The sequence below is a fragment of the Cheilinus undulatus genome, linkage group 18, assembly GCF_018320785.1.
Source record: "Cheilinus undulatus linkage group 18, ASM1832078v1, whole genome shotgun sequence".
Taxonomy (NCBI): Eukaryota; Metazoa; Chordata; class Actinopteri; order Labriformes; family Labridae; genus Cheilinus; species Cheilinus undulatus.
In genome coordinates this window covers 21,550,215-21,575,262 of record NC_054882.1, presented here as the reverse complement: position 1 = coordinate 21,575,262, position 25,048 = coordinate 21,550,215, and the positions used below count along the sequence as shown (strand labels likewise).

General features: G+C 38.6%; 1 protein-coding gene across 1 annotated transcript; it reads right to left on the bottom strand.

Annotated features, from left to right (window-relative positions):
* Positions 1-121: 121 nt before the first annotated feature.
* On the bottom strand, positions 122-23,514 carry adam17a (ADAM metallopeptidase domain 17a). The gene is made up of 19 exons (XM_041812623.1): positions 23,316-23,514; positions 22,862-22,994; positions 22,494-22,627; positions 20,889-20,977; positions 17,536-17,725; positions 13,878-14,008; positions 13,353-13,439; positions 12,697-12,822; positions 11,128-11,272; positions 10,246-10,337; positions 8,149-8,301; positions 7,214-7,413; positions 6,976-7,079; positions 6,708-6,842; positions 5,066-5,196; positions 4,823-4,901; positions 4,604-4,692; positions 4,409-4,468; positions 122-1,695 (listed from the first exon to the last, which is right to left on the bottom strand). Exons 1-19 carry the CDS (start codon positions 23,419-23,421, stop codon positions 1,273-1,275), a joined length of 2,607 nt encoding a protein of 868 aa, XP_041668557.1. The 5' UTR covers positions 23,422-23,514; the 3' UTR covers positions 122-1,272.
* Positions 23,515-25,048: the final 1,534 nt, after the last annotated feature.

Here is a 25,048-nt window from a genome sequence, read left to right as displayed (position 1 = left end):
AGAAGACTTAAAAAAGCATAGAACATTAATAACACAGACATCATTATGACATGGGACAGCTGCTCATTGTGTAACAGTTCACATCTATCCAGTAGAGTCAATGTTAGCCACACAACCTACTTTTACTTCTGACCTTCAGTTAAATACTTATTTTACAATTCTAGCATGTGACACAGCAGGCAACAGTGGCGAGACAGCGTTAAATAAGATACAGAGGGACTTAATTCGCATTGGCACAGAGACATAAAGTATGCTAAAACATTTCAGCACCTTAACATTTGAGCTTTGTAATTAAATTCCAGATTTTCAAGATCTACATTTGTCTACAGGGAATTTTTCTTTTTGTGCAGAAATAAGTCCTAAAATTGAGGCACAAAAATAAGAAAAGGCACCGTGTCATTTCATAAACCACACAGGGAGAAAATGATAAATAATCCTGTAACACTGATACAGACTACCACTTAATCCCCACTCACTATTAATATGTTACATCTCAAGTACAAAGTCTTTGAAATATCATGAGCCACTGATTATACACAGCATAGTGACAACATGTACACAACTTTTTTCATCTCTCCAGTGATGTGAAAAATACTTCAAGTTCAGTTATAACAAAGTTTTAGATCATTTAGGGTCAGTGTTTGCTGCTTAATAAGCAGAACTGAAATGTTTGCTTTCATGTAAAATAAATCACAGCTACAACATCAATAATATGTTCTCATTATAGTGTTAGTGAAGCAAACCAGTGAGGGTTCAATACTATAAAAGCAGTATTTAGTGCTAAAACATTTATCAGGGAAAGGCAAGACAGAGGCTCTTATCTTAGGGGCTGCAATCATAGCTCATTATTTTAACAGACAAGCTATTTTGATGTTAAAATAAAATGTGCATTTTGAAAGGGCTATTACAGCTCAATGTTTGTTTTGGGGTCTGGTTCATTGAATATTTTGCTCCATAGATCTACTGTAGTCTCTCATTCTGCATCCTATGTTAAAAAAGGCACTGCATATTTTTACAAGGGGCTAACAAAGACATTAATTTTTTCCTCTAATATTTGGGATAACAGGTGTAAGATGACTTATTTGTGGTTTCAAAATGCAGACTGAATAATGTTTCCCAAAGTGCTGCTAAACACCAATCGGATCTACTTTCATGCATGTTTTTACCATGTAACATTTACACTCTGCAATTTGCAAGAAAAAGAGTAAAAGATATGATGCAGAAAGAATTTGCATGTTCCCTAAAACATTTAAAAGTGCTAGATATTTGTTCTCAGCACTCAGTCTCTTTAGTGTCAATGCACTCCTGCCTCTTGAGACGCCGTCGGTCCCTTGTTGACGGGCTCTGTTCTGTCAGATCCTCGTAGGAGGATTTCATAGCCGACGAGGAGGCTCCTGCGGTTGTGAAATCGTCCGACAGGCCCTCCTCTCCCTGGTGAGAGTCGCTGCTGGTGTCCTCCTGGATGGTGGCCATCCGAAGGCCCCCTGCGCTGTCCGGGGTGGGGACGTAGCTCGGACCGGGGGCCTGGGTACTGCTGCTGCTGCTGGCTGCGGGAGAGGCGGCGGCCTGGCTGAGCTGCTGAAGCTGGGGTTGGTGGGAGGAGGGCGCGGTCCGGCCGCCTGAGGAGGAGGGAGGTTGAGGAGGTTTGACGATGCGCATGGACGCTGACTCGAGGTTGTTCAGAATTTCTTGACTCTAAAGAGCGAGAAAAACACGTGAGAAGGAAGCAGATGGAAACTGACAGTCTCTGACTGAGGTGGGATCCATTCCCTTTTTACTCCATTCGGCTCCATCAAATATTTCTACATCTAAAGTTTTAAATATCTACTAAATCAAAATTCTCCAGCTTTTTTAAACATTTAACCTCAAGGAAAAGGTAGTTTTAGTTTATTCCTATCCGCCTCCTGTTATACCCCCGTTAACTGTGGGAATGAGTAAAAGAAACATTTCTCACAGTGGACATTTTTTGATATCAAATAGAGGTGTAACTCATTTTAATAATGGCTGCAGCCCATTTAGGAGCGCAAAGCCCTGATATTATGCATGCTGGCTCATTTTCAGGACTTACTATCTGGCCTAAATGGAGTCAAGCCATCATTAATGTTATCTCTGCTGTACTTTCCAGAATTCACAAGTCACAATGTCTGATGTGAGAAAGGTGTAAAGAGGAATGTACCCTCAGTGTTTCCAATCAAAGCTTAAATAGGACTAAACACAGAGCAAACAGCTGTTACAAAAAGACAAAAAAGGTGAATAAAACAATCACCTAAAGGACAAAACCCTCCTCACGTTGCAGCTCTGAACAGCAGCAGATGCAAACTTAAAAACGTTACCACACACTGCCTCAGATTTCACAAAAGACAACAAGGTGCAACGTGTTCAGTCCTCTCTCTGTTTGAATACTCGAGAACTGCAATCTTGCTTTCTTGAAGTAATTTCTGATCAAATGTGACTGCATGGAGAACACCTGTGCAGAGAACAAACTCACAGCTGTTCAGTCACAGTAAACGGTTTCATGTCTTTATCTCACACAGATGAGGGACAGATGAGTTTAAGAGGTGGATATGAACACCCAGATCAGTGATTACATCAAGGAGTAAGTGACTGCAGGAGTATCCCAAACGTGGGCCACCGACCGTGCATCATCATGGACTCAATGGCAACGCATCGCAACACCAAAGCATGGCACACGCACTCACCTATGGCGGGAGCTCTATTACAAACTTCCACCATCTGCTGCAGTTCCAATGAGAACGGAGGGGGCCAAGGCAAAGAGGGATGGACAGGTCATTTTTAGCCCAGCATTGACAGAGAGGCCTTTATTGTTGGATAACCGGACCGCTTGCTCACATTGCATCAAGTTAAGTGGTTTTATAACCATCTGTTTCCTGCTCTTGCTTCTTTATTTTCAAGACTGAAAGCCAAGTTAGCATCAGAATTTCTTAGCATCATCTTGATTTATGTTACAAAAATTATTCCAAGATTTAAAGCTCCTGTGAGGAACTTTCAGTTTGGGTTGGTTTTGGCATCCCCTGTTGACAAGCCCTTTCTCTTTAATGAGTTTACTAAGACAAATCTCATCCTTCTTTCTTTTAATAACCAAACACATCACTCATAACTGGATTTTGATAAACCTACGACACAGCAGTGTTTGTACATATCTTACAAGTTTTTAAATCAGTAGCTAAAAACTCTCCACAGGAGCTTTAAGAATGTTTAGGCTTTGTTTAACATCAAAAAGACAGACTAATATCAAAGTATAAAAGCAAGGCAGTAGTGCCATTCAATGCTGAAAAGCATTTGAATACAAAGCAATTGATAACACAAAGTCTTAACACTTTTTGAAAACACACTTTAAGGTACAAAGCTATAATGTTTTATAAGTCCTGAACAAGCTTAAAACCTTAAAATGATTAAAATAAAACCTTGAAAAATGCTAAGAGAGTGGCTTAAGAGTGCTACTTTACGTTAGGTCTTAAAAGCATGTGCTCTTTCAATATAAGAGCAGATGATGCTGTCAAAAACAGGAAAAGAGGATACACTTATTCGTCTTTGTGATCAATAAGTCATGACCAAAACTAAGCTGAAACAAGAAAGCATCAAACCTATAAACAGATGAGGAAGAAATCATTAGCATCCTATGAAAACTTCCCATTCTTTTAAGTATTTCCATGTTGCTGTTAAACAGAGTAAGGGATGTTAAACACAGCTTTTCCAAACATCCTAGTTTATTTTGGATGCTTACATTATTTTAATTTGCAAAGAGAAACAGCACTATTTAAAAATGTGTAATTTTCATTGAAGGGGCTAATAATTTTCTCCTCATCTGCATTTAAGTTTTTTTTCCAACATTGCAAGGTGTTTTGGACTTTTTTGGTTGTGACTTATTAACAACAAAGTAGACCAAAAGTCAAATCTCTCTCCTCTCCCATTTTGGCTCCTTGTAAAATACAGATTAGATGCATGAAAAATTTGACAACACTATTTAAAGTCAGTAAAGAAGACAAATACAAAAAGTTTGTTGTGTGTTTAGCGCATGTGTTTTTAAATACTAACCCACAACCCCACCCCAAATAACATTCTACTTCAGAAAAACCCCAATCAGGTTAAATATTTGGATATATTAGTGGTAATACAACCATTATTATGGTAAAATAATCCTTCGTATTCACTGATTCATTTTTATCTGACAGAATTTTGCCGAATTTATACACAGTGTAACCTGTAGTGCGAATGAATAAAGTGACCTGTGCAAACAACCTCCATGCTTCCCTCTCCCCCTCTTTGTTATTTAGGATGTCAGTGTGTTCATAAACAAGCAAATGGTTATGTATTAGTTTGGTTAGTGTGGTAGCAAGGCTAATGCAAGTCATACGACTAACTGGCATTTAGGAAAAGAGAAACTTACACTTGGAGGATAGTAGAAGGACTTTGTGTTCTCCTCATACTGCTGGTCAAGTCGCTTGTCCTGCAGATGACAAAAAGGGTAAGTCTTCTGTTTTAAAGAGACGTACTTTCAAAAACAGCAGAAAACAAAAAGGACAGTAAGAGGTTCACTTCAGAAACATAAACTAGTGTGAACAGATGTCGTGCTGTTTCTTACCACACAGTGAACCAGTATACTAAGAGGAATCCAGAAGAGGAGGGAAAACACAACCACAGATCCCACAATGTTATCAGCCAGGAACTTTCCTGGTAGAGAGGCAGCACAGAGGATAGTAGTGAAGAAGACAATACAAAGGTAATGTTAAGACTGCCTTGGGAAACTTTTCACACCATCTAAAATGACCGCAGAGATTTAAAAGTGGCCTGTTGAGCTTACCAAATGTGTTGATGTCGAGCTTGTCAATGAAATCCCACAACCTCTCTATCACATCCTGCACCTGCTTCATGCACTTTCCCTGTTTAAAGAAGAGAAAAGATAATACTCTCCAAGTAGCCAAATAAAACGGAACAGCAGTATGAAATTCAGACTGACTTTTCATAAAGCCTTTAAAAACATTATGTAAACATTACAGGATCGCAGCTGGAGTAATGCATATGGAAATAAACATTAGTAACTCACGCCCTCATCACAGAAGCCCACGGTGCAGGGTTTGCCTTTACGAAGGAAAAGGAAATTTCCATTGGACTGGATGAAGGGAGAACAGGCGCCATCTTCACCCCTGCAGCACACTTTACATGAGTCCTCAGTCTCTGCAAACAGAGATAAAACGACCCTTAAAGGCACATATATAGATTTTTTGCACTGAAAATATCACACTAACTAAAAAATGGTGACCTCTAACAATTACCTGTACCTCATTCTTATTTTGTGCTGCTTACTTGGAAAAGAACGCAACTATTCTCTGAAATCAGCTGCATAGTCTTTTGCCCAGACACCCCAGTAACGTGCAGCCCCCTCCCCAATTACATGGCATTGTGGCGCCAAGACATTTCCAGGATGGGTAGAGATGTGCTGCCTGTCACTGCCCATTTCTGGTACTTCTTGTTTTGAAATGAGGACTCTGTTCAACAAATAACTGCACTCAACTGTTAACCACTGTCTTCATTTCATGATTAATTTCTCATTTAAAACGTTTTAGGACCATTCACAGTAGTAACCAGGTGGGTCACTTTTAACAGCTTTTCTCCCTCACTATGTAAAATTCATCTATGAAACAAAAAAATGTTATAGAGAGGAGTTTCATGGAACATAGCGCTCGATTCAAAACAATAAGAAAGCACTGGAGAGGGACAGAGCTGAGCACAGCTTCTCTACTTATTATCTTTTGTTACTGTTTTGATTGAGAGCCCCCTGGTGGGTAAATTTACATGTTATGAATGTAACATGCATGTATTCAAAAGGCAGCAAACATCTAACTTGATGTTTTAATGGGTTTTATAAACACATGGCTTGGAGTATTTTAGTCTAAATCAGCTTTACACTCTGGATTGCATTTTGGCATTGTCAGAGGTGCCTTCAGACAACTTCAAATACAACCAAGTATTACAATGAATAGGCATATTATTAGCTATCCCAGCCTGAATTATCCAAATTGTCTCATATGCTCTTTCCTGATTTTCCTGATAAATGAATAGGCGTATGACAGTACACAGTGCACAAGAATCATGCAAAAGCATGTCAAAGTGTGTTTCTAAAGGCTTACATGGACATTTCATTAAAATATATAGGCAGTTTAAATGTTCTGAGAGATTGCTTTTGAAATTGATCTTATTATTTCTATTACTAAACAAATCTGAGCAGTTATTGGGACGTCAAATGTTTGTTTTATTATCAGCACATTTTGACTAGGATGACTTGATATTTTTTAAATGAAAAATGAAAGGGTGCCTCGACATAAAAACAGTTTGAGAAACGCTTATCTAAAGGACTCACATCCTTGTACTTAATCTCAAATGCTGAAATTCCCTCAACATAACTGTTGTGTTAATGTACAATAAAAAAACGTTTCTTTTTAGCCAATTCACTGTGTAATATATTTTTTTCTGAATACTTTGAATACATGTCCAACTGAAAAGAAATGTGACTAATAAAACAAGTATACTTTGGTTTTATAGTATGGTGCACTTGCTTAAAATGATTGGTTTATCTTTTTTGAGATACACATGAAAACACTGATTCTTATGTTTAACAGTACATAAATACATGATCAGTCAGACAGTCTACCTGGGTTGTTTTTCCCAGACAATCAATCAGCTTTTACCGTTGCATGCGCAGGACTGAAGGTTCTGCATAGCCTCACAGAAAGGGTTACACTCTCCATTTCGGCATCGGCCGTTGTCCACACACACAGTGTTGTCTGCAGCGTTTTCAGGAGGTGGACACTGGCTGCTGTTGCCTAAAATGTGAGGTAAAGGTAAACAGTTGTTTCTTTTTCATTATTTTGATATAAAAGTGCATTCACTACCAAAGCAAACAGCTTTTGCAGTGATTGCTGCAGCTCATCTCAATCACCAGCAGGAGGCGCTCACCTGTGCAGGATGATATGCCTTTACAGGTAGCACTGATGGGCTCCTGACACCTTTTTCCTGCCTGCTCAAACTTGCAATTCCTACAGCAGGGGCTGTTTCTGTCACTGTGGAGGAAAGCGTGAGTGTATGTGTAACTCAGAGACCACAAAGATCCTCTGACATCTGAAGATCAATCAAATCAAATGACTGATTTTGTGATAGGACTTGAAAAGTAAGCTTTGTTAAATTTACAGCATACCTGCACTGTGCATCACGTTTAAATTTACAGTCAGATGAGCAGCAGGGGTCGTCATTGATGTGAAGCAGCCCGGGGTCACACTCCTCCCCCTCCTCCACTCTGGAGTTTCCACATACTTTACTGTTCCTCTCCTTGAAGCACTCGGGAGCCTTAAACCTTAACGTCTTTCCTACAGAAGTCTTGCTGCAATTGGAGAAACGCTTGAGGACAGAAGAAAAAGATGCAAAAGATAAGATACTGACAGTAAGGGCTTGTTTCACACTCAGCAGTGAAATGTCATTTCACAAAGGACAACTGTGAACCTAAAAAGGTGACTAAAATGCACCAAAATGATCAGGTTTCTATCTGCAATTGGTGCATGTTTTCAGACAAAACCAAGAATTAATCTACAGTCCCATAAACAGTTTTATGGCCTGTTAACACACCTTCATGAATGCACATTGATGTGTTTTTAAGATTTTGTTTTTTTAAGCTCCTTTGAAACAAACCAAAATGAATACTGATGCCTGTTTATGGTCTATAAAAGCAAAAAATTAAATTAAAAAAAACACAGGGAGAAGACCGACTTTGTCTGTACAGTTATTTTTGGTCTGTCACCCCTGCTGCTGTCAAGCTTCACATCCAGAAAGAGTCTGAACAAATAAACAACAGAACTTCAACTATAAATCCCAGCAAGAGTCAAATTAGCTGTAAAAGTAAGCGGCGGGGGAGGTACAGTACATTAACTGTAATCATATTTCACAGGAACAGCTGTGACTCACATTATCTGTGAGAGATTAAGCAGCTCATTTAAAAACAACATTTCCATTTAAAGTCACACTAAGCATCATTAACTCAGTGTCTTTATATCAAGTAGCTAATAGATATTGATGCTTCTCTTGCCTCCTACCAAAGTTGTACTACATGTGTAACTTGTTGACCACTTGGGAATGTACCTTGTTGTTGACATGATCTCCACTCACAGCGATGGGGTACATAACAAACTTCCCTCCGTTGTCATCACTGGGGGCGCAGTGCAGGATGTTGTCAGGATCATGTTCTGCTCCAAAGTTGTGGCCCAGCTCATGAGTGGTCACCAAATCAGCCTCCTGTTGGGATTTATTGAATGCATTGTTTGGTAAATAAATATAGTCAACTGTAATGCCTTTTAGCCTAAATAAATGAATAAATAAAACAAAAGTTAAGAATGCAGCGAGTATGAAATGATAGTCCCAGAAAAGCACTTTCTGGGATTTTTAACACCTATTTAGCTGATTACCATCTCTGCTTTATCATGACTTTCCCCTGAGAACTAAATATGTAAGCAGGATTTTTTGACAGGAACAATAAGGCCAGCTAGTGGTCAGTATAGTAATGAGAAACAGATTGTTTGCAGATGACGCCACGCAGCAGTGAAGAACTCCCCTTGGGGGCAAGTAGTGATTTCTGCATGGAGGAACGCTACCAAGAAGGTCATTAAAAGCATTAAAAGTGCAACAATATAAACATTTACAGTCTTAAGCTACATTTGTGCCTCATAAGTAGTGAAATATGCAGGCAAAAATTCTTTTTAAAAAGTACAAAAATTAAAACAGAAACAGTTGCAGGCAGGCAGTAAAAAAGCCCCCCTCTAACCTGGACCAGCAGTGTCACACAATGCCAACGTATGGTCCGTTTCCATAGAGCAGTCTGGTCTGGTTTAGTACAGTTTTGCCATGGTTCAGCACATTAAACTGATTAAGCTGACGAGCCACAGTCTCTCGTTGTGATGGGAAATCTGTCTCTCTTAAGGGCTCCAGATCATTTTACTCAGCTCAGTAGAGCTGGCTGGCTCCCAATGGCTCTTCATTTTATACCAATTTGGCTTTTTAATTGTGGATTAAATAACAACAATGGATGGAGGAAAGGAAACTGGCACTCAAATGAGAACTAGCTACTGTGGCCAACGTAGAAGTGCAGTTTCGTAGAGCAGGCTCTTTCGTGAACGGCTCATCGTCACCTGGTTGCTCACTCCAAAAGGTTTTTCAGTTGAAAGTTCATCACCGTTTCAATTAGAAGCATGTTTGTGACAAAACAAGGTTTTTTTTTAATACATTAAAGGGGCTCAGCTAGCCTGTTAGCTCAGTACAAGACTCATCTAGAATCTAGTCTCCTTTCATCTGACTTGACGCTAAAAGGTCTGCAGGACAATTTGTGATATTGATCGCCTCCATGCCAGGTGAAACTGTTAAACTGTGGTAAAATCATTATTTGTAACGTGTAGGGAATGTATTAAATGTATGTAGAGATTTTCTGATGATTATTGCAGCATTGAGATCCATTTAAAGCTGTTAAGTACTGACTTTCCTCCCTCCCCATTCATTCCTAATAGCTGTTCCCCACTTTCTGACCCCCAACAGACATTTAGGATCACGTGGTTGCAAACAACCTGTACAACACCAATAATGAGATGGAATATTCAGTGGTTAGAGCCCAGCTTCTGTTGCATAAGTGGGCTTTTTCAAGTCACAGTTTTCAGTGTTTTAATGCATTTTAAAGCTACTTTTCAGCCATTATGCAGAATTTTAAGATTGCAGCTGCTATTGCCTCATGTGGCTTGTAAGTGTGCACAACTGATGTTCACCTAGATTTACATCAATCAGTACAACATAACTGAAGGTCTTTCTGTTAGGAGGAGATCCCCTTCCCTAAATAAGGAGCTCAAAAAAGTTAGCACTACAGGAGCCACAACAGTTGCTGGTTCATGCAGTGTAAACCCTTAAGAAAAAAGGGGCGTAGAAAAAATGATAAAGCTCCTCTGGTCTGAAAACTTCTCGCTTTCAGCTGATCTACTCCTCTGTGCCTCTGTAAACTGCAGAGGAGTGAACAACAAACTGACACATGAGGTGTTGAAATACAAAGTCATTACTCATCATTACACCCACACAACAAGGTGTGTCTGCCCTACTTAGGGCCCAAGCTTGGCAGGATGAAATGTTACAAAACTTCTGTCCTGAGTGCATATAGACATATATTTCTCAAAGATAAAGGTAATAAAATAGAGTGAAACAGACCTTAGTCAGGATGGTTTTGCCATAGTTCTTGGTGCTGGTCAGGCCTGTGTTGAGGAAGCTGGGCTTCTTGGAGGAGTGAGATGGGTAGTACGCTACAAAATGACACAATCCAAGAATAAACAATACATCTATTTTGCCATGAGTGCAGGGCTCAAGACAACCTTTCATTACCTCCGTATTATCATTATTTTTTTTAAAGATCCCTTTGGGGCTTTTTGTCTTTATTTAGATGGGACAGCTGAAGAGGGACAGGGGAAAGGGAAGAGAGTGGGGGGAGGACATGCACTAAACACTGCCAGGTCCAGGAATCGATCCTGCAACCAGTGTCGAGGACTCTGGGCTGTGTATATAGGTGCCTGCTCTACCAACTGAGCTAAACTGGTCTGGTTTACTGGTCGGTATCTTTTACGTTGTGTGTCGATGTTTAACAGATGTTAGAGGACAGTTATGCCAGGCACAGATAGCAGGAGTTTTGGAGTGATTTTAAGTCCTTTCCCCTGGAATGGGTTTTGTGACCTTGCACAAATTGTTAACTCAGAATGTGATTTCACCTGTACATACTGCTATCATTCAACTGTTTGTTTTAACTGTCAAGTAACTGCACAGCAGGGTGCAATTTATTTATATTTGTTTTCTCATGAAATTCAGTGAAATCCAACCAAAACCTATTCTGTAGCAAGTTACTGCATCTGAAACTACAATATAAAAAATAAGCTAGTATATATTTGAGATATACATATACATATATTCTCTCATTTCTAAATGTGTAAAGTTTGCATGTTTGGGATTATACAGAGGTGCAAAACAAGTAGCCTGAGCCTGGCCCTGAACCATACTTTCCCTTTAACAAATAGAGTCATTTTCGGATTAAGTTGTCCTTACGTCTTGGGCAGAGGCCACCAAGGGCATTAAGTTTGGAGGGCGCCACGTAAGCGAGTCCCAGCGTGCCCTCATCGAAATCCTGGTAGGTGAACAGGTGGGCCAGACACACAGTGGATGCGTTGTCAGCGATGTCTGAGCTGAATTGCTGTGAAATAAAAGCAGATTTTTACTACGTTTAACTTTACTCACATGATCACACAGACAAACACTTCAGAAGTATTTTTTCAAACCTTTGACAAAATGAGGATATCCATCAGTATTACTCATCAAGCAAACCAGTACTAACAAGAAAAAGATCGCGCAGTACTAGAGCAAGACTAATTCTACATTTGATGTAGGAACAGAGCTTTTATTTTGCATAGACAATACTTCATTAACTAATCTAATATTATTGATACTGAATCCCTGAATGCAGATTTAAGTGATTTACTACGTGAGTGTAATCACAATTTGCAAAAACTTTTCCTAACTCCTCAGTACTTTGAATCAATATTTCTCCTGTTGCATTTCTTGATCCTTATCAACCTAACATACCATTTATCCCGTATTTAAACTAGTCAGTCATCACAATATGATAACCTATGCAATTTGATGTAATCCAATGCAACAGTTGTACAATAAATAAGTAAATCCCTTACCTAAAAATTGAGCATGGATATATCAAAGCTGTCAAAACAATGTAAGAGTTTAAATGTCTATATTCTTAATACTATTGAAAACTACATTTTTCTGTCAAACTAAATAACTTGAACATGCCACAGAAAAAATGCAAAAATAATAGATTTAAAAAACCAAAGTGATGAATATGATTTATTTTTAACCTTGCCTCTCTCCTTACAAACATGCATAAACACTTTAAGATCATACTAATGACAACAGCCTGAGGATATGATTTAAATGAAAGGCTCTTGTTTTGGGATGCTGCTTTTATTACGTCCTCTTGCCTTTTCCTATCCCAGAGAAGCCACAGGTAAGCCTCAGCCTCTTAAAATTATTGATATAATGATAACTTAAAAACATTATCATTCATGTATTCAACAGGCTAACGTTAGTTTGTTCATGCTTGTTGTCAGACTGACCCACACTCACGGACTGACACACAAACTATCTGTCACACCTACACAGACACACTCAGCTGCTCTTCTCGCCCTGTGACTGCAGTTCACCCTTCTCCCTCCTCTCTCCTGTTTTAGCGGACATTTAAAACACAAAGTGAGGCAAATATCACGGATTACATGAACGCCTGACAGTCCAGCGCTATTGTTTTATCCAGTCTCGTATTAACCTTGCAAAGCAGATGGATACGCCCATTTACATGTTTTGCACTAGTGAATCCATCTTGCAAAGCTCCCGTCTGAACCGTTTGGGCCCGGTTTGAAAGTGACAGGACCAATCAGCGTTGAGGGGCAGTGCTTTCGGGCATGGCAGAGTCGTGACGTAAGCAAGCAGCAACAAGACGCCGGTGCATAGCAATAGCAAACAGGGGGGGACAGGGAAATGAGAGAATGTCCTTGTTTATATTTCAAATGTTTGCCGATCTGAGTCCTTCTCTTTGTGCCTCTTTCTTACCTCCAGCAGTCTCTTTACATCCCACACCTCCCTTTCCCGAACAGGGCTGTTCTCCATGTTATAGTGAATCCAGCTGCTGCCAGCGTGGCCTGCAGGAGGCTTTGTCGGCTCCTTATTGATGATGATCTGAAAGAGTTAATCAAATACATTACTGAAGAAAATTTTATCATAATAGTACAATTTATTAAATCTACTCCAACAAATCTTGAGATGAAGTTTCATAAAAGTTTGTAACATCCTAGTCTGTAACCTGGATCAGTTACATAGCTATGATGGGAATTCTCAGTAAACAAACAAAAAGCAGCACATATAAAGTTCATCTTTGAAATGACTTGGAGTTGCGAAATGAGTGCATATCTTTTTAGTGAGAAAACCCAGTGCTCATAGCATGACCAACAGTGTATCCATTCATTCCCAAAGCCTCTGGAACAAATCAAGTTAACCCACAAGGCTGGCACAAAAACTTTCAGTTCCTTCTTAAAAATGCTGCTTTCAAACTTGTTGATGGACACACTTGTTCACAGTTTCACTTCCAGGTCTAAATCTGTTTAAACAAAGCTGCCATGCAGCTCAGAGCAATGATGCCATAAATTGTTTTAGGCCTAAAAATTCAAACCATTTTACTGCAACAGCATAGTTAGCTGCTCCCACCACACCTGCTGAATCTGGACTCCATAGCCTTTGAAATCTTCATTCCAGGTGGTGTTTCTGTAGATGTCATCCACTCTATCAATCAGCTCTATCTGAAGGGAAGAAAAGAAAAAAGGATATAAGAATTCTAAAATTACACATATCTAAATAGAATAACGTACATTTATTCTGACCGTTTTTTTTCAATGATAAAATTTAACATTCTAATTATAGACTTAGAATTACAGGCATTTCTTATTATCATTTAACTCTATAAATTAAAAGGTGACAAGAAAGTGGTAGATTCTCTTCTCCCAAATTTCCAACAAGTCTGTCCCCACTGCGTTTAATCTATGCTGCATTTTGTCCACCATGCACACTCTGGAGCAAATTACTTCACTAAATAATCCTCAGACAGACAAAACTCTGCAGGCATGGTTTATGTGGAAATTATGGATTATAGTTTTTTCACTTTAACACTTTGAACAAACTTTACAAAGAAAAATCTTTCAGCATTATTTAGGGTTTTTGTGCATGAAAGTGAAACCAACCAGGTAGTTGAGAGTGACGCTCTCCTGTCCACGGCCCATGTGCTTAAAGAATCGATAATCCGCGACTAGCAGCAGGGGGCAGGTGTTCTTTTTAGGGTCATGAGTCTGTCTCTTCTCTCTATGGTGGTATTCTATGCAAAAAAAAGAGGTAGGAGATTACAAAATAGCACCAGAAAGGCAAATTTGGTTTATTTTAATGTATTGAATTGCAGTATAAAAGTGACACACAAAGAACTCTGACAATGAGGCCATGCTCTAGTATCCCACGGTTAATTGCCCTCATTTTCATAATTAGCAGCACTTTTTATGGTGTGCCTCTGAACTGATCAAGCTCTGCTCTACAAGACATAATTAAATAGTAGTTCATCTTTTGAAGTAGAGTTCTGACTGTAGATTTTAGCTTAGACAGGAAAACCTCATGGAGATGAAGGATTTTGTTTACAGGAGTGTTCTGGCCAAGACAGGCATCAGCACAATAACCAAAGCTACAGACATAAAACAGAGTAGTTACAAACATAGATCAACCAAATTCTGGTCAGAGCAGAAAATCCACAGTCCAAAACATCTACAGCCTGATGCATCTTCCTCCAATGCCTGCAATCTACTTCTAAAAAGATTTAAAGAGACTAACTCCCCCAGACATAAATCTTCCTGCAGCAGACTCCAGTCTGCAGGAGCAGCATACCTGAAATCCTTTCTACCTATTTCAAGATACACTTTGGGGACCGATGGTAAAAGTAAATCTTGTGACAGAGTCACATAGCAAAGACTGTGGCTGTGTCCAAAACCACACACTCATTCCCTACTCTCCTAATCCCCTACATCCCCACACACTTATCACCTACTGTGGCTGTGTCCAAAACCCCACACTCATTCCCTACTCCCTATCCACTCTATAGAGTGAGCAGCATATAGTCGACTATATAGTGGACTCAACTGCAAAACACTGAAATGATTTCGTACACTACTCCAGCCGCAGGCTATGACATCATCAACGTCTCACAATTACAACATTTAGCAACAATGGCTCGTAGATTTCCATGACAACGGCTGAGGATTAACGAAATTAACGGTAGAATTTCACTGAAAAGTGATACTAAATGTAAAGTCTTTTCACAAAAAAATAAAAATACTAGTAGAGAAAAAATGTGTTGTGTCTTTAGCAGTAAATAGTGTACATTTTTCTATGTATTTTCATTTTTTTTTTTTAATAAAGATGATGGTCTCAAGCCTTGTGATCCTCATAGGGCAGTAAAAGTTACTGTTTTGAATCCTTAACTTTTCTAACAGATTAAATACTTCGGTCAAAACCAACAAACAAAAAAAGGATCTAAAAAGTTTTTATGTGTTCCTGTGCTCCTCTCGTTCGTCCGTCAAGTTTGAGAGCAGCAACCGCCGTGCATGATGGCAAATATTGCTGGGTTAGTGACCATTCACTGCTTTTCACAGTGCATTGTGGGATAGAATGAGTGCACTATATAGCGAATAACAATAATCACTCAGAATTCGGACACCACTACAAAATGGTGTATTCACTATATAATGCACTATATAGTGAATAGGGGGTGATTTCGGACACAGCCTGTAGTTTTCAACACTTTTTACACGAAGAAAAGACAAGTATAACAGAAGCAGGCTTAGTATAACCTTATTAATAAGGTGGGAGACTGGATAAATTCATGAAATACTTGCTGATTGCTGCCCATTTATACGTGTAACTGTTCAAAACAGACATGAATAGCTGAAAATTCATTCATGACTTAATAACTTCTCTTTTCTATCTTTGGCCTAGTCCACACACTGAGTTTTTCCCGCCTCATGCAAATTTTGTGCCACCACCAGGTCTCAAAGCTCTGACGTCATGAAAATTGTTATTTTCTGACAAGCTGTGTCTTAAAATAAATGAATAATAAAATATGAAATACATTGCTTGTAACAACTGTTTTCTTGAGCTAGTTAAGAGCACAGTATACAACCACATGTGTCTGCATGATCAGAATGGTACCACCTCTGCTTCAATCTGAGGCAGGAAAAACCCTGACACATAAGTGCTTTTTTTAAAAGGGGGTTTTACTCTGCCATTTACAAAAAATATCCTGTTGACACACACTATGTTCTCAAAAGCATCTTCGTCCACATAAAAAACCCACTGTTACATGCTGTAAAGAGCACTCCTGTCAAAAATAGCCCCTCCTTTCCCTTAAATGTGAAGCAGCTCACTCAAAGACAGCAACCTTACAATTTGACACGGTGCCTGAAACCAACACCCCTGCCAGCTGTTTCAGGCAAGCAACATAACTCCATAGAAACAGCCAATCTTTATGCTGATTGCCTTGCTTGCTTTTGAAGCTAATACAGAGTAATCAATGTTAATTCTGAGTGTGTTTGAACCAACTAAAAATCCCCTACAAGTTTATGCTTATGTAGAAGTGCCATTACTATGTTATGACTTAGCAGAATGCAGGAGAAGGGAGCGAACTACCCCGCAAAACTGGAGGAAGCTAAAGTGTTACATTTTTTGGAGAAGTTGCACACTAGCCCTGCCCAGAGCTTAATTTGTGAAAGCTTTAAATATTTTCAGTTTTACATTTTATTTAAAAAAAATGCAGGACAGCAACTTTTGAATGTGGCTGGTCATTCCTGACAAATAAAACTACTCTTTTCTTTAACTCCAGCTTTTTCAGACACAAAAGACACATCTATTCAACTATAATGAGTGTAAATTTAAAACAAGATAATAAAGGTTCATTTTAACTTGTGAAATGCTTAAAATTGTCCCTTTGTTATGAACTGCTGGTCTGACAAATGTCCCATCACATTTCCCAGGGCCCAGAAAATAAAATGTTTATGTTAATTTTTTTGAAGCTATACATAAATTTCTGTTTCCTTCACTATCACAGACAGAGAAAAAGAATGGAGAATATTCTCATTGAACATTGAACATTGCCATATAGCCTGATACATCCCAACCATACATCTAAAATGCTTTTAAGACTCAGAAGTTGAGGCATTGCAGAAAAGGACAACAGGAAGCTGTCCCATATGAGCATTACATCATACACGCGGCGATGTGCTGTTCAGAAGTGTGGGGGTGCGTTGCCCTGGCTTCTCCAACAAGCAGTGGGAGACCAGTGACGACTCAGCGTCATCTCATTGGGCAGCAGAGCCTCCATGAATTTTAATGCCTCCTCCATAAGAACCTTCACCTCGACTCGTATCCCAAATGAGAGCTTTCAACCAGCAGCCAGTGAGAGGTGTTTGTGATACCTCCTCTGGCATCTTATCAATGCTATATGCTTTACATTTTCAAAGCAGCACAAAGAAATCTAAAGGCATTGGTTGTTACATAATACCCACTCGTCAGCAGTGTGTATGTGCAATAACATGGGCAAGGTTTTACTGATAAAACAGGCTTTTATTAAAGTGACTGCTCCATCTAACACCCACCTCCTTTGTCTCACTACTACAGCCTACTCATTCCTTCTCTCCACCTTCAACATTTGTTCTCCTCCTACTCTTTATCTTCTCTTTACCATCCTTAAACAAGAGCACTGATTTGTGATCTAAAATCTCTTATATGCTACACCCTCCTACACACTGAACACAGGTTCTCATATCAGTGCAGACAGATTAGCAATACTCTCTGAGGAAGACGCACCTTTTCCCTGGTCCACCTCCTCCATCCCATCCCAGTAACTTCTGGCGGTCTCAGGCAGCAGGTCCTCTGCTTCTGCGTGGACATAGCCACACACTTTTGGAGAGGCAATCCGGCTCAGATTCCTGATGTCTTCAGAGCGGTACACCAGCAGTCTGCCATCAGTTGGGGATTCTGTGAATCTCCATAGGGGCTAGGAAGACAGTTGGCATTGGAGAAAAAAAATAAAGAATATTTACTTAAAATAATACTTAAAAAGAATCAAGCAAAATGAATCCAAATGTCCACATTAAATTTATTCTGATTCTTCATTGATCCTCCAGTGATTGTCACACATTTGTTAACAGACATTGAGCTTACTTCCACTTAAAAGGCTCCTTAAAGGACTTTACGTTGATACTAAATAAACAAGATGGAAATAATGGTCCTCTTCAGACACACTTACACTATGCAATCTGCACTGTGCTCGAGCACATTTGAGCTCCAAAGTCCAGTTGGTTTGACTAATGAGACTGTCCATACCATGGCCTAGTCCACACAATGTTGGTACTGTACAGAGGTGGAAAAAGTACACAACTACTGTACTCAGGTAAAAGTAAAATCACTGGACAATATACAGTGCTTGCAAAAAATAGTAAAGCACATCATTATTTCTTGATTAATATGTCAAATTATAGTTATTTACTTGCATTCCTGAACAGAAAAATTCGTTTTAGTGCTTGAATGTTATGCTTGATTAATTTCTGACTCCCCAGAGAAGCCCAGTGAGCCAGTTCAAATTTGGGTATAAAAAGGTGAATTCAGTTTGAAATTCCTCATTCCTGTTCAAAATGGTAAAACATCCAGAGCTCACTGAAAATGAAAGAGTCCGCACTAAAGCACTTCATGATGCTGGATGGTCTTTGAGACAAATATGACAGGTGGTCTAATAAATTTTTTAAGAACTGTATCTACTCAAGTAAAAGTGTATTTAATTTAATGTTGACTTAAAGGACAGAGTACCCCTTAGCTACTAGGGGTGGGAATCACTAGTGGTCCCACGATACAATATTATCACGATACTTGGGTCACGATTCGATATCATTGCAATACAGTGAGTACTGCGATACCATATATTGTGATAAATTGCGATCTATACCATTTTTTTCAACTGTTTAGCTGATTTAGCACTAGTCTTGCCATCATGTTTGCCATATTTTCGAAGTACTGTATTTTCATATAGCACTTCTTGCACACCAAATGTGTCATGTTCATCTAATTCGTGCCGTACTTGCATTCCTAATGTCCTTCCCTGGTGCTGCCATGTTTGTTGTACTAACTTGTTGTATTATCTTTCTCCTGCTCTATGACGTCACCTCTGCTGACTTCACTGGACAAAAAATTGTCCAAGCAATTGATTTTATTTTTCCATTATCATAGACTTCAGTTCATATTACCAATTAATTTGAAAAAAATCGATACTTGGTGGACATGATGATACGATATATCTCGATACAATGCTGTATTGATTCCCCCCCATTAGCTACAGAGGAGTTTTACAATAAATATTATCTTTGCTTTGAACAACAAGAGAATATGCCTCCAACCAGGTTGTTCAGGTAAAGTCACACCTCTACAATAAAGTAAAATACACAGCAAAATTGAATGTGTTAATTTAACTCATATGAAGTAAGATTAACATATTGAAGGTGTCTATGTTGTTTACACTACATGGCCTATAGTTAAACTACAATTTTCAAGTGTTAAATATTTTACAATATTATATGGCTGCAGTAAATTTTAAAGTGTTGAATATTTTACAGTCTAACAGAGCTGCAGTAACTCTTGAAAATGTTTGGTTAGGTGGGTCCTCTCTGGCAAGAACAACATCCAACCCCATTGGAAGGCTGTGCGTTCTAATGCACCATGTGTCCTTTAGAAGGCCCTAACATCACAGAAGGGAACTCTAACTCAGTGGCTAACTTTACTCATAGTGCAAATGTGTATAACAACAAAAACAGCAGGGATCAAAACACATCCTCACCCTCCCCAATGGCATGATGGGGAACTATGCCCACACATCCACCCAGATTTGTCAGTGACCCAGTGGTCAGAGCTTGCATAAACTGACTCTTTACAGAGCTGGACTAACACTGGTGGATCAACACTGTCAAATAACTCACTGAACACCATGAAGACTGTTTCACTCAGAATGGAGTCAAAATTACACTAAGAGAGTAAAAATAAACTCTGAAATGTTTAACCCAGAGATATCAACACTCCAGTTTTTTTCTGCACACAGCAGCTGTTTTGGGATGTGATTGGAAACCTTTTTACGTTGTGTGCTACTGTGTCTTAAACAGAGGTGGAAAAAGTACAAAAGTATACTACTCAAGTAAAGAAAAGTACAGTTGCTTTGGTTAAAACTTACTTAAGTAGAAGTGAAAGTACTGATTTAAAAATGTACTCAAAAAAGTACTCTGAGTAAATGAAATTAGTTACTTTCCACCCCTCACAGTTGCTCAAACATGGGTGTGCAACGGGGACATAAAATCCTCTCAATAATGATTTTAAACAATGATGGAGTGTTCGAGGGCAATATCTGACTGAAACAACTCAAAATATGCCACAAAGTGAGTAAGATTGCAGTCATGTCCTCTGTGTTATTCTCCATTGTGCTGACTATCATTCAGCACTTCTTGTAAACAAAACCCTGTGTGTCTTATATTACAGCGTGATAATAGTCCCCTGATCAGGACTGGAGAAATGTGAGTGCGGGCCAGCAGGGGGACAAGGGGGGGGGAAGCATGGGATGGGGAAACTGGGCTTAGTGTGGGAGCAAAACCTTTAAACAGTTCAAAAACTCATACACAGTATAACCATGTTGGATGTTTAGAAAACTGTAATTACACTCAAAGTAAGAACTTCACCCAAATAATAGGGGTAGAATTCACAGTCAATAATTTAACCATTTAACTAAATATTAGATTTTTTAAAACAAAATACTACAAAAGGCTTTAAATCAAATGTGTACTGGATGGAAGAATGTGATCTGCCTTTTTGTTTTTAAAACTGAGAGGAATAAACAAAGTATAAAACAACACACCAGAAAAGTTTCACTCATTGTAATGCAAGCACAGGACTCCTGCGCTGCATACGCTAAAACTTCTGACCAATGATTTTCAAGCTGTCTTTTCCAATTTCCCCTGTGATTTCTGATTTGTAAAGGTTTTTAAGCAAACTGAAGTTTGAATAACAAAAAGGCAAAAATTGAACTTCAAGAAAATTGCAAAAGAAGTTTCATTGTTACAACCCTGTGAGGTCTTTACTCTCTTTATTTGGATTCTAAACAAGAACTATCATCCCTGTGTCTTTACCTCTATGTTGTACTCTGCTTCATCTGTAAGAATGTGAGCAGAAATCTCATCACCATCAATGTGTGCCTGCACACGTGAATTCTCCTCTCCTGCAAACACAAATAGAAAATAAAAATACCTATTAAAAAACTGACAAATGCAAATTACATTGAGTTGTTAGCAGAGTAACAAGCTGTATTTCTGGTTATTAATGAGAACCATGCATGCCAAATGGTTGCAGTGTTCTTCTTCCCACATCCTACTACTATAACTGGAGAGCTGTCTGTTATGTCTCGCTTTGCAAACCTCCCTGTTGCTCCAATTGTCATTCATACATCTTAGAGAACTTCTTGGGTATACTGGGTCGAAACTGGAACCATGTCAAAATCCAAAACATATATAGATTTTCTATAAAATCCAAAATTTCTGTGTTTCGCTTCAGTTTGCTCCCCATTACGTCCCCATCCACCAATACAGCTGATGTGCTGACATACAGTGAGTGCATTGCATCACTTGCTGTTTGTGCAGTTTAAGGTTTAATTAAAGATTCAATTTATTTAACAGGACAGTGTGCAGTGTCATTCATTATTCACAAAAAAAAAGATGGCTGCACGAGATTTAGCGTAAAGCTAATTTCCGTCTGTAGTCCTCATGTTTAAGACAGACATGTACAGAGTGCAAAAAGACAAAAATATAAAATGCAGCAGCTGCGTTACTTAAGAAACAGGAGGCACCCACTGCAGAGTACATAATACACTGAATAAATACAACATTCCTCAGTTAAATATGGTGTTATATTCTGTGATTACCTTATTTAAAGTGCCTATAAAGTCAGAGTTACATAATTAAATGAGGTTGCTCTGTTGTTGTGTTTCTCAACGCGTCGATCAAGCTTAAGTTAAATTGGATGACATTATTAAAGATATTACAGCTGAAGTGTGAGCATTACCCATCATATTTACCATAATTAAACAAAAAATAAGGATAGAATGTAGAGAAAGAGAAAAAAAGAAGATTCTATAACACAGATACAGGAAAATAAGAAAAGTAAAAAATATTCATCAAATAAAACCTTACAGGGGTGTCAGATGAAGAGACATTTGTAAAAACCTTAATGAGCTTATATTTATTGCCAAAGTTTTCACATTTCATTCACTGTATTGAACAACATGGAGAACACACTGGACTATAGATGCACTTTTTATACTCCATCAACAATACATTGTAGTTTTTAATCTAGTAAACTTACGTCCACCCATAACATCTGCTCTGTATGAGAGCAGCTGAATTCCCTTATCACTGGCGCTCTGTGACCCGTGATGTTTTTTTTTTTGTTTTTTGTTTTTTATCAAGGTCAAGGTAAAGTGAATAGAAAAGGACTTGATAAGTATTTTTTTGGACTTTTTCATTGGCCCACAAGTGTGTTTCTTTGTACAACATACATATAAAAAAGTATTGAATGTTAATGTTTTAAGTAAACCTTTATAAATAAAGTTCTTTATAAATAACATTCAATATTATATTTATTCACATGAGCACAATTATTTGACAATTAACAGTCACTCTTTTGCACATTCAAATATAATATCAAAACAACATGAAAGACATTATTGGTTCATAACTCACCAACGACATGTCCAGTGAAGTAGCTCTGAAGATGGACATCATAGTTCTCCTCCCTCCCATTTTTATCAATAAAGACAGCTTTGAAGTTGTCTGTGAAAAGACCTGTGTTGGTGGTCAGGTAAAGCTTGAAATCTCTACAAATATAAAACAGAAGACAAAAACATGATAACTACATTGCACAGCTGCTTTCTAACTCTGCAGAGTTCTTTCCTGGGGTTATTACAATGTCTCAACGGGAACCACTGTGAGGACAACCTATGTTATTTTTTAGGGGGGTGTAGGTGACATTTCAGATCTTGTGCACACTGGAAGTTCACAGGGTGTGGTTGGTGGAAGTCCCTGTAGTAAACATGACGGTTCTTCTTCACCTGTGCAGGGCTCTGAAGCTCACAAGGCGCTCCAGGTGGGACTGGGTGTGGACATCTCTCTTCCTCACAGAGTGCTGCTGGAGGCTTGATACTGACAGCACCTCAAAATCCGTCAGGATGGAGTTCAGTGTATCTGAAAGACATGGAGTGGAAACAATTATTGTACGTAGCAAAAGAGGAACTGCGTCTGTTTGGAAGCAAAGATTGATAGACCAGTATTACAACCGTGAGCATCCAGTCCTCTAGCCCTACTGATGAGGTTTAAATGAGCCAGTAACTATGACTGAATGCCCTGGCAAGCTTAAATAAAGGCACATGTCTGTGCTAAGCATCACATTTAAACACACAAATGACATTTAGTCACTGTAGTCCCCCTTCACGCCCTTATTCAAAGAAAGCGTACATAATGAGCTAGCGTTAGCTTAGGTTAGCTTGTCACGTTAACGGTACTCACCAAACTCTGGGTTTTCTTCTTGAGTATTCTCCGAGGTAGCCCTTGACTTGACAGCACCGTCGACCCAACAAGGAGCCAGAAAAACTATCAAAAATAAGCTCCTCATCTTCGGGCAGCTCGTTCAGCTATGCTAGCGCTGTCATTGTCAGAAGTTAACGTTAGCAGGATTGACTGGAAAGCTAGCTAGGCTACACGGAAGTGCGTCGTGAGGAAAACATCCGCTTTTTGCATATATTTGGGAAGACATGATCCTTGTTAAGCACGATTAGATAAGTTTATTTTTAGAGACACTTAAGTAATAGGACCAATATTATAACGCAAAAATCACACAGAACAAGTTAAAGTCCATACTGGAACATGGCTGTGTCAAGTAAGTAATTTTTCCCCGTGATTCACTTCAAAAAGTTATTAAATTTCCATACAGTCCATATTCATCTAATACAAAGTAAAATATTTCAAGCCTTTTTTGTTTTTAATTTTTATGATTATACATAGCTCACAAATAAACCTAAAATCGACTGTCTCAAAATATTAGAATAATGCGGAAATGTCCAATTTGCAAGTTTTTTCAGCCTTTCTTCTCTCACTTGTTCAGTTCACACAACTGCAATCACAGGGAATACTGCTGACTTGACAACTGTGCAGAAGACAGACAAGCAGCAGGGCTTTTAGCCTTCAGAGGATTGTCAAACAAAGCAGATTCAGTAATCTAGGGGAGCTTCACAAAGAGCTGACTGAGGCTGGAGTCAGTGGATCCAGAGCCACCAGACAGAAATGTGCCCACGAAATGGGCTACAAGTGTTGTGTGTTTGGTGTCAAAGCAATCCTGAACCACAGATGTTAGAAGCTTCTTGGAGAACGTTTAGAAATCAAGGTCCCAGAGTCTGGAGGAAGATCTGAGAGGCACAGAATCCAAGGTGGTGTTTTCTGTTTCCAGTCAGTAATGGTTTGGGATGCCATGTCATCTGCTTCTGTTGGTCCATTGTGCTTTAACAAGTCATGCTCCAACCAATTAATGGGTGCTTAAATAAGCACCATTTTTCAGAAGGTCAACATTTCTGTCTCATAGTTTTCAAGAAAGTGGATTTTTTTATTTTTGTGAGCTGTAAGCCGTAATCAAGATTAAAACAAAAAAGACCTTTAAATACTTCACTTTGTATGAGATGAATTTAGATAAATGGAAGTTTCACTTGAATCATTTAATAGGAAAACAATTAACTTTTCCAGGATATGCTGTTTTTAGATGCACCTGTCTATGCCTATTAGGTTATTCTTAATTACCTGATTAGTTTCATATCATAATTCTAAGAATGAGAATTCAAGTACTTCAGTAAATACCCTTTTCAAACATTAAGTAAAACAGACTTTACAGATTTGTCCTTGGAGACACATTTTCATTTCTTTTCACTTAAAATAATAATTAAAACGTACTTGATCATCCCGTTACAAGGAATAAGGGTCTGTACTGCTGAGTCAACCTACACTTTCTGATAACATGAGAAATAGAGTAGCCTATTTTGAGAAAACCACATAAACACAATAGAAATTGCTTGACTCACTGCTTCTACTTACATTTTACTCATCAATGTGAAATCACATTGCACTACAACGTCTATCTCCAAAGCTCTCTAAAATCTTATATTAGCAAACTGCCAGGTCTAGGACAGAACTGCAATAGATGTTGGAAAAAAAGATACATATAAGTGACTGAATAAACAGAGAAATGTTTGAAC

What these genes read in the sequence shown, in the direction of transcription:
- adam17a (XM_041812623.1), bottom strand. Translation starts at nt 23,421, where the DNA reads ATGAGGAGCTTATTTTTGATAGTTTTTCTGGCTCCTTGTTGGGTCGAC. An exon ending in GTATACTGGTTCACTGTGTG is followed by an intron (nt 4,469 to 4,603) that starts GTAAGAAACAGC and finishes TGTCATCTGCAG; the next exon opens with GACAAGCGACTTGACCAGCA. An exon ending in CCTTCTACTATCCTCCAAGT is followed by an intron (nt 1,696 to 4,408) that starts GTAAGTTTCTCT and finishes CTCGCTCTTTAG; the next exon opens with AGTCAAGAAATTCTGAACAA.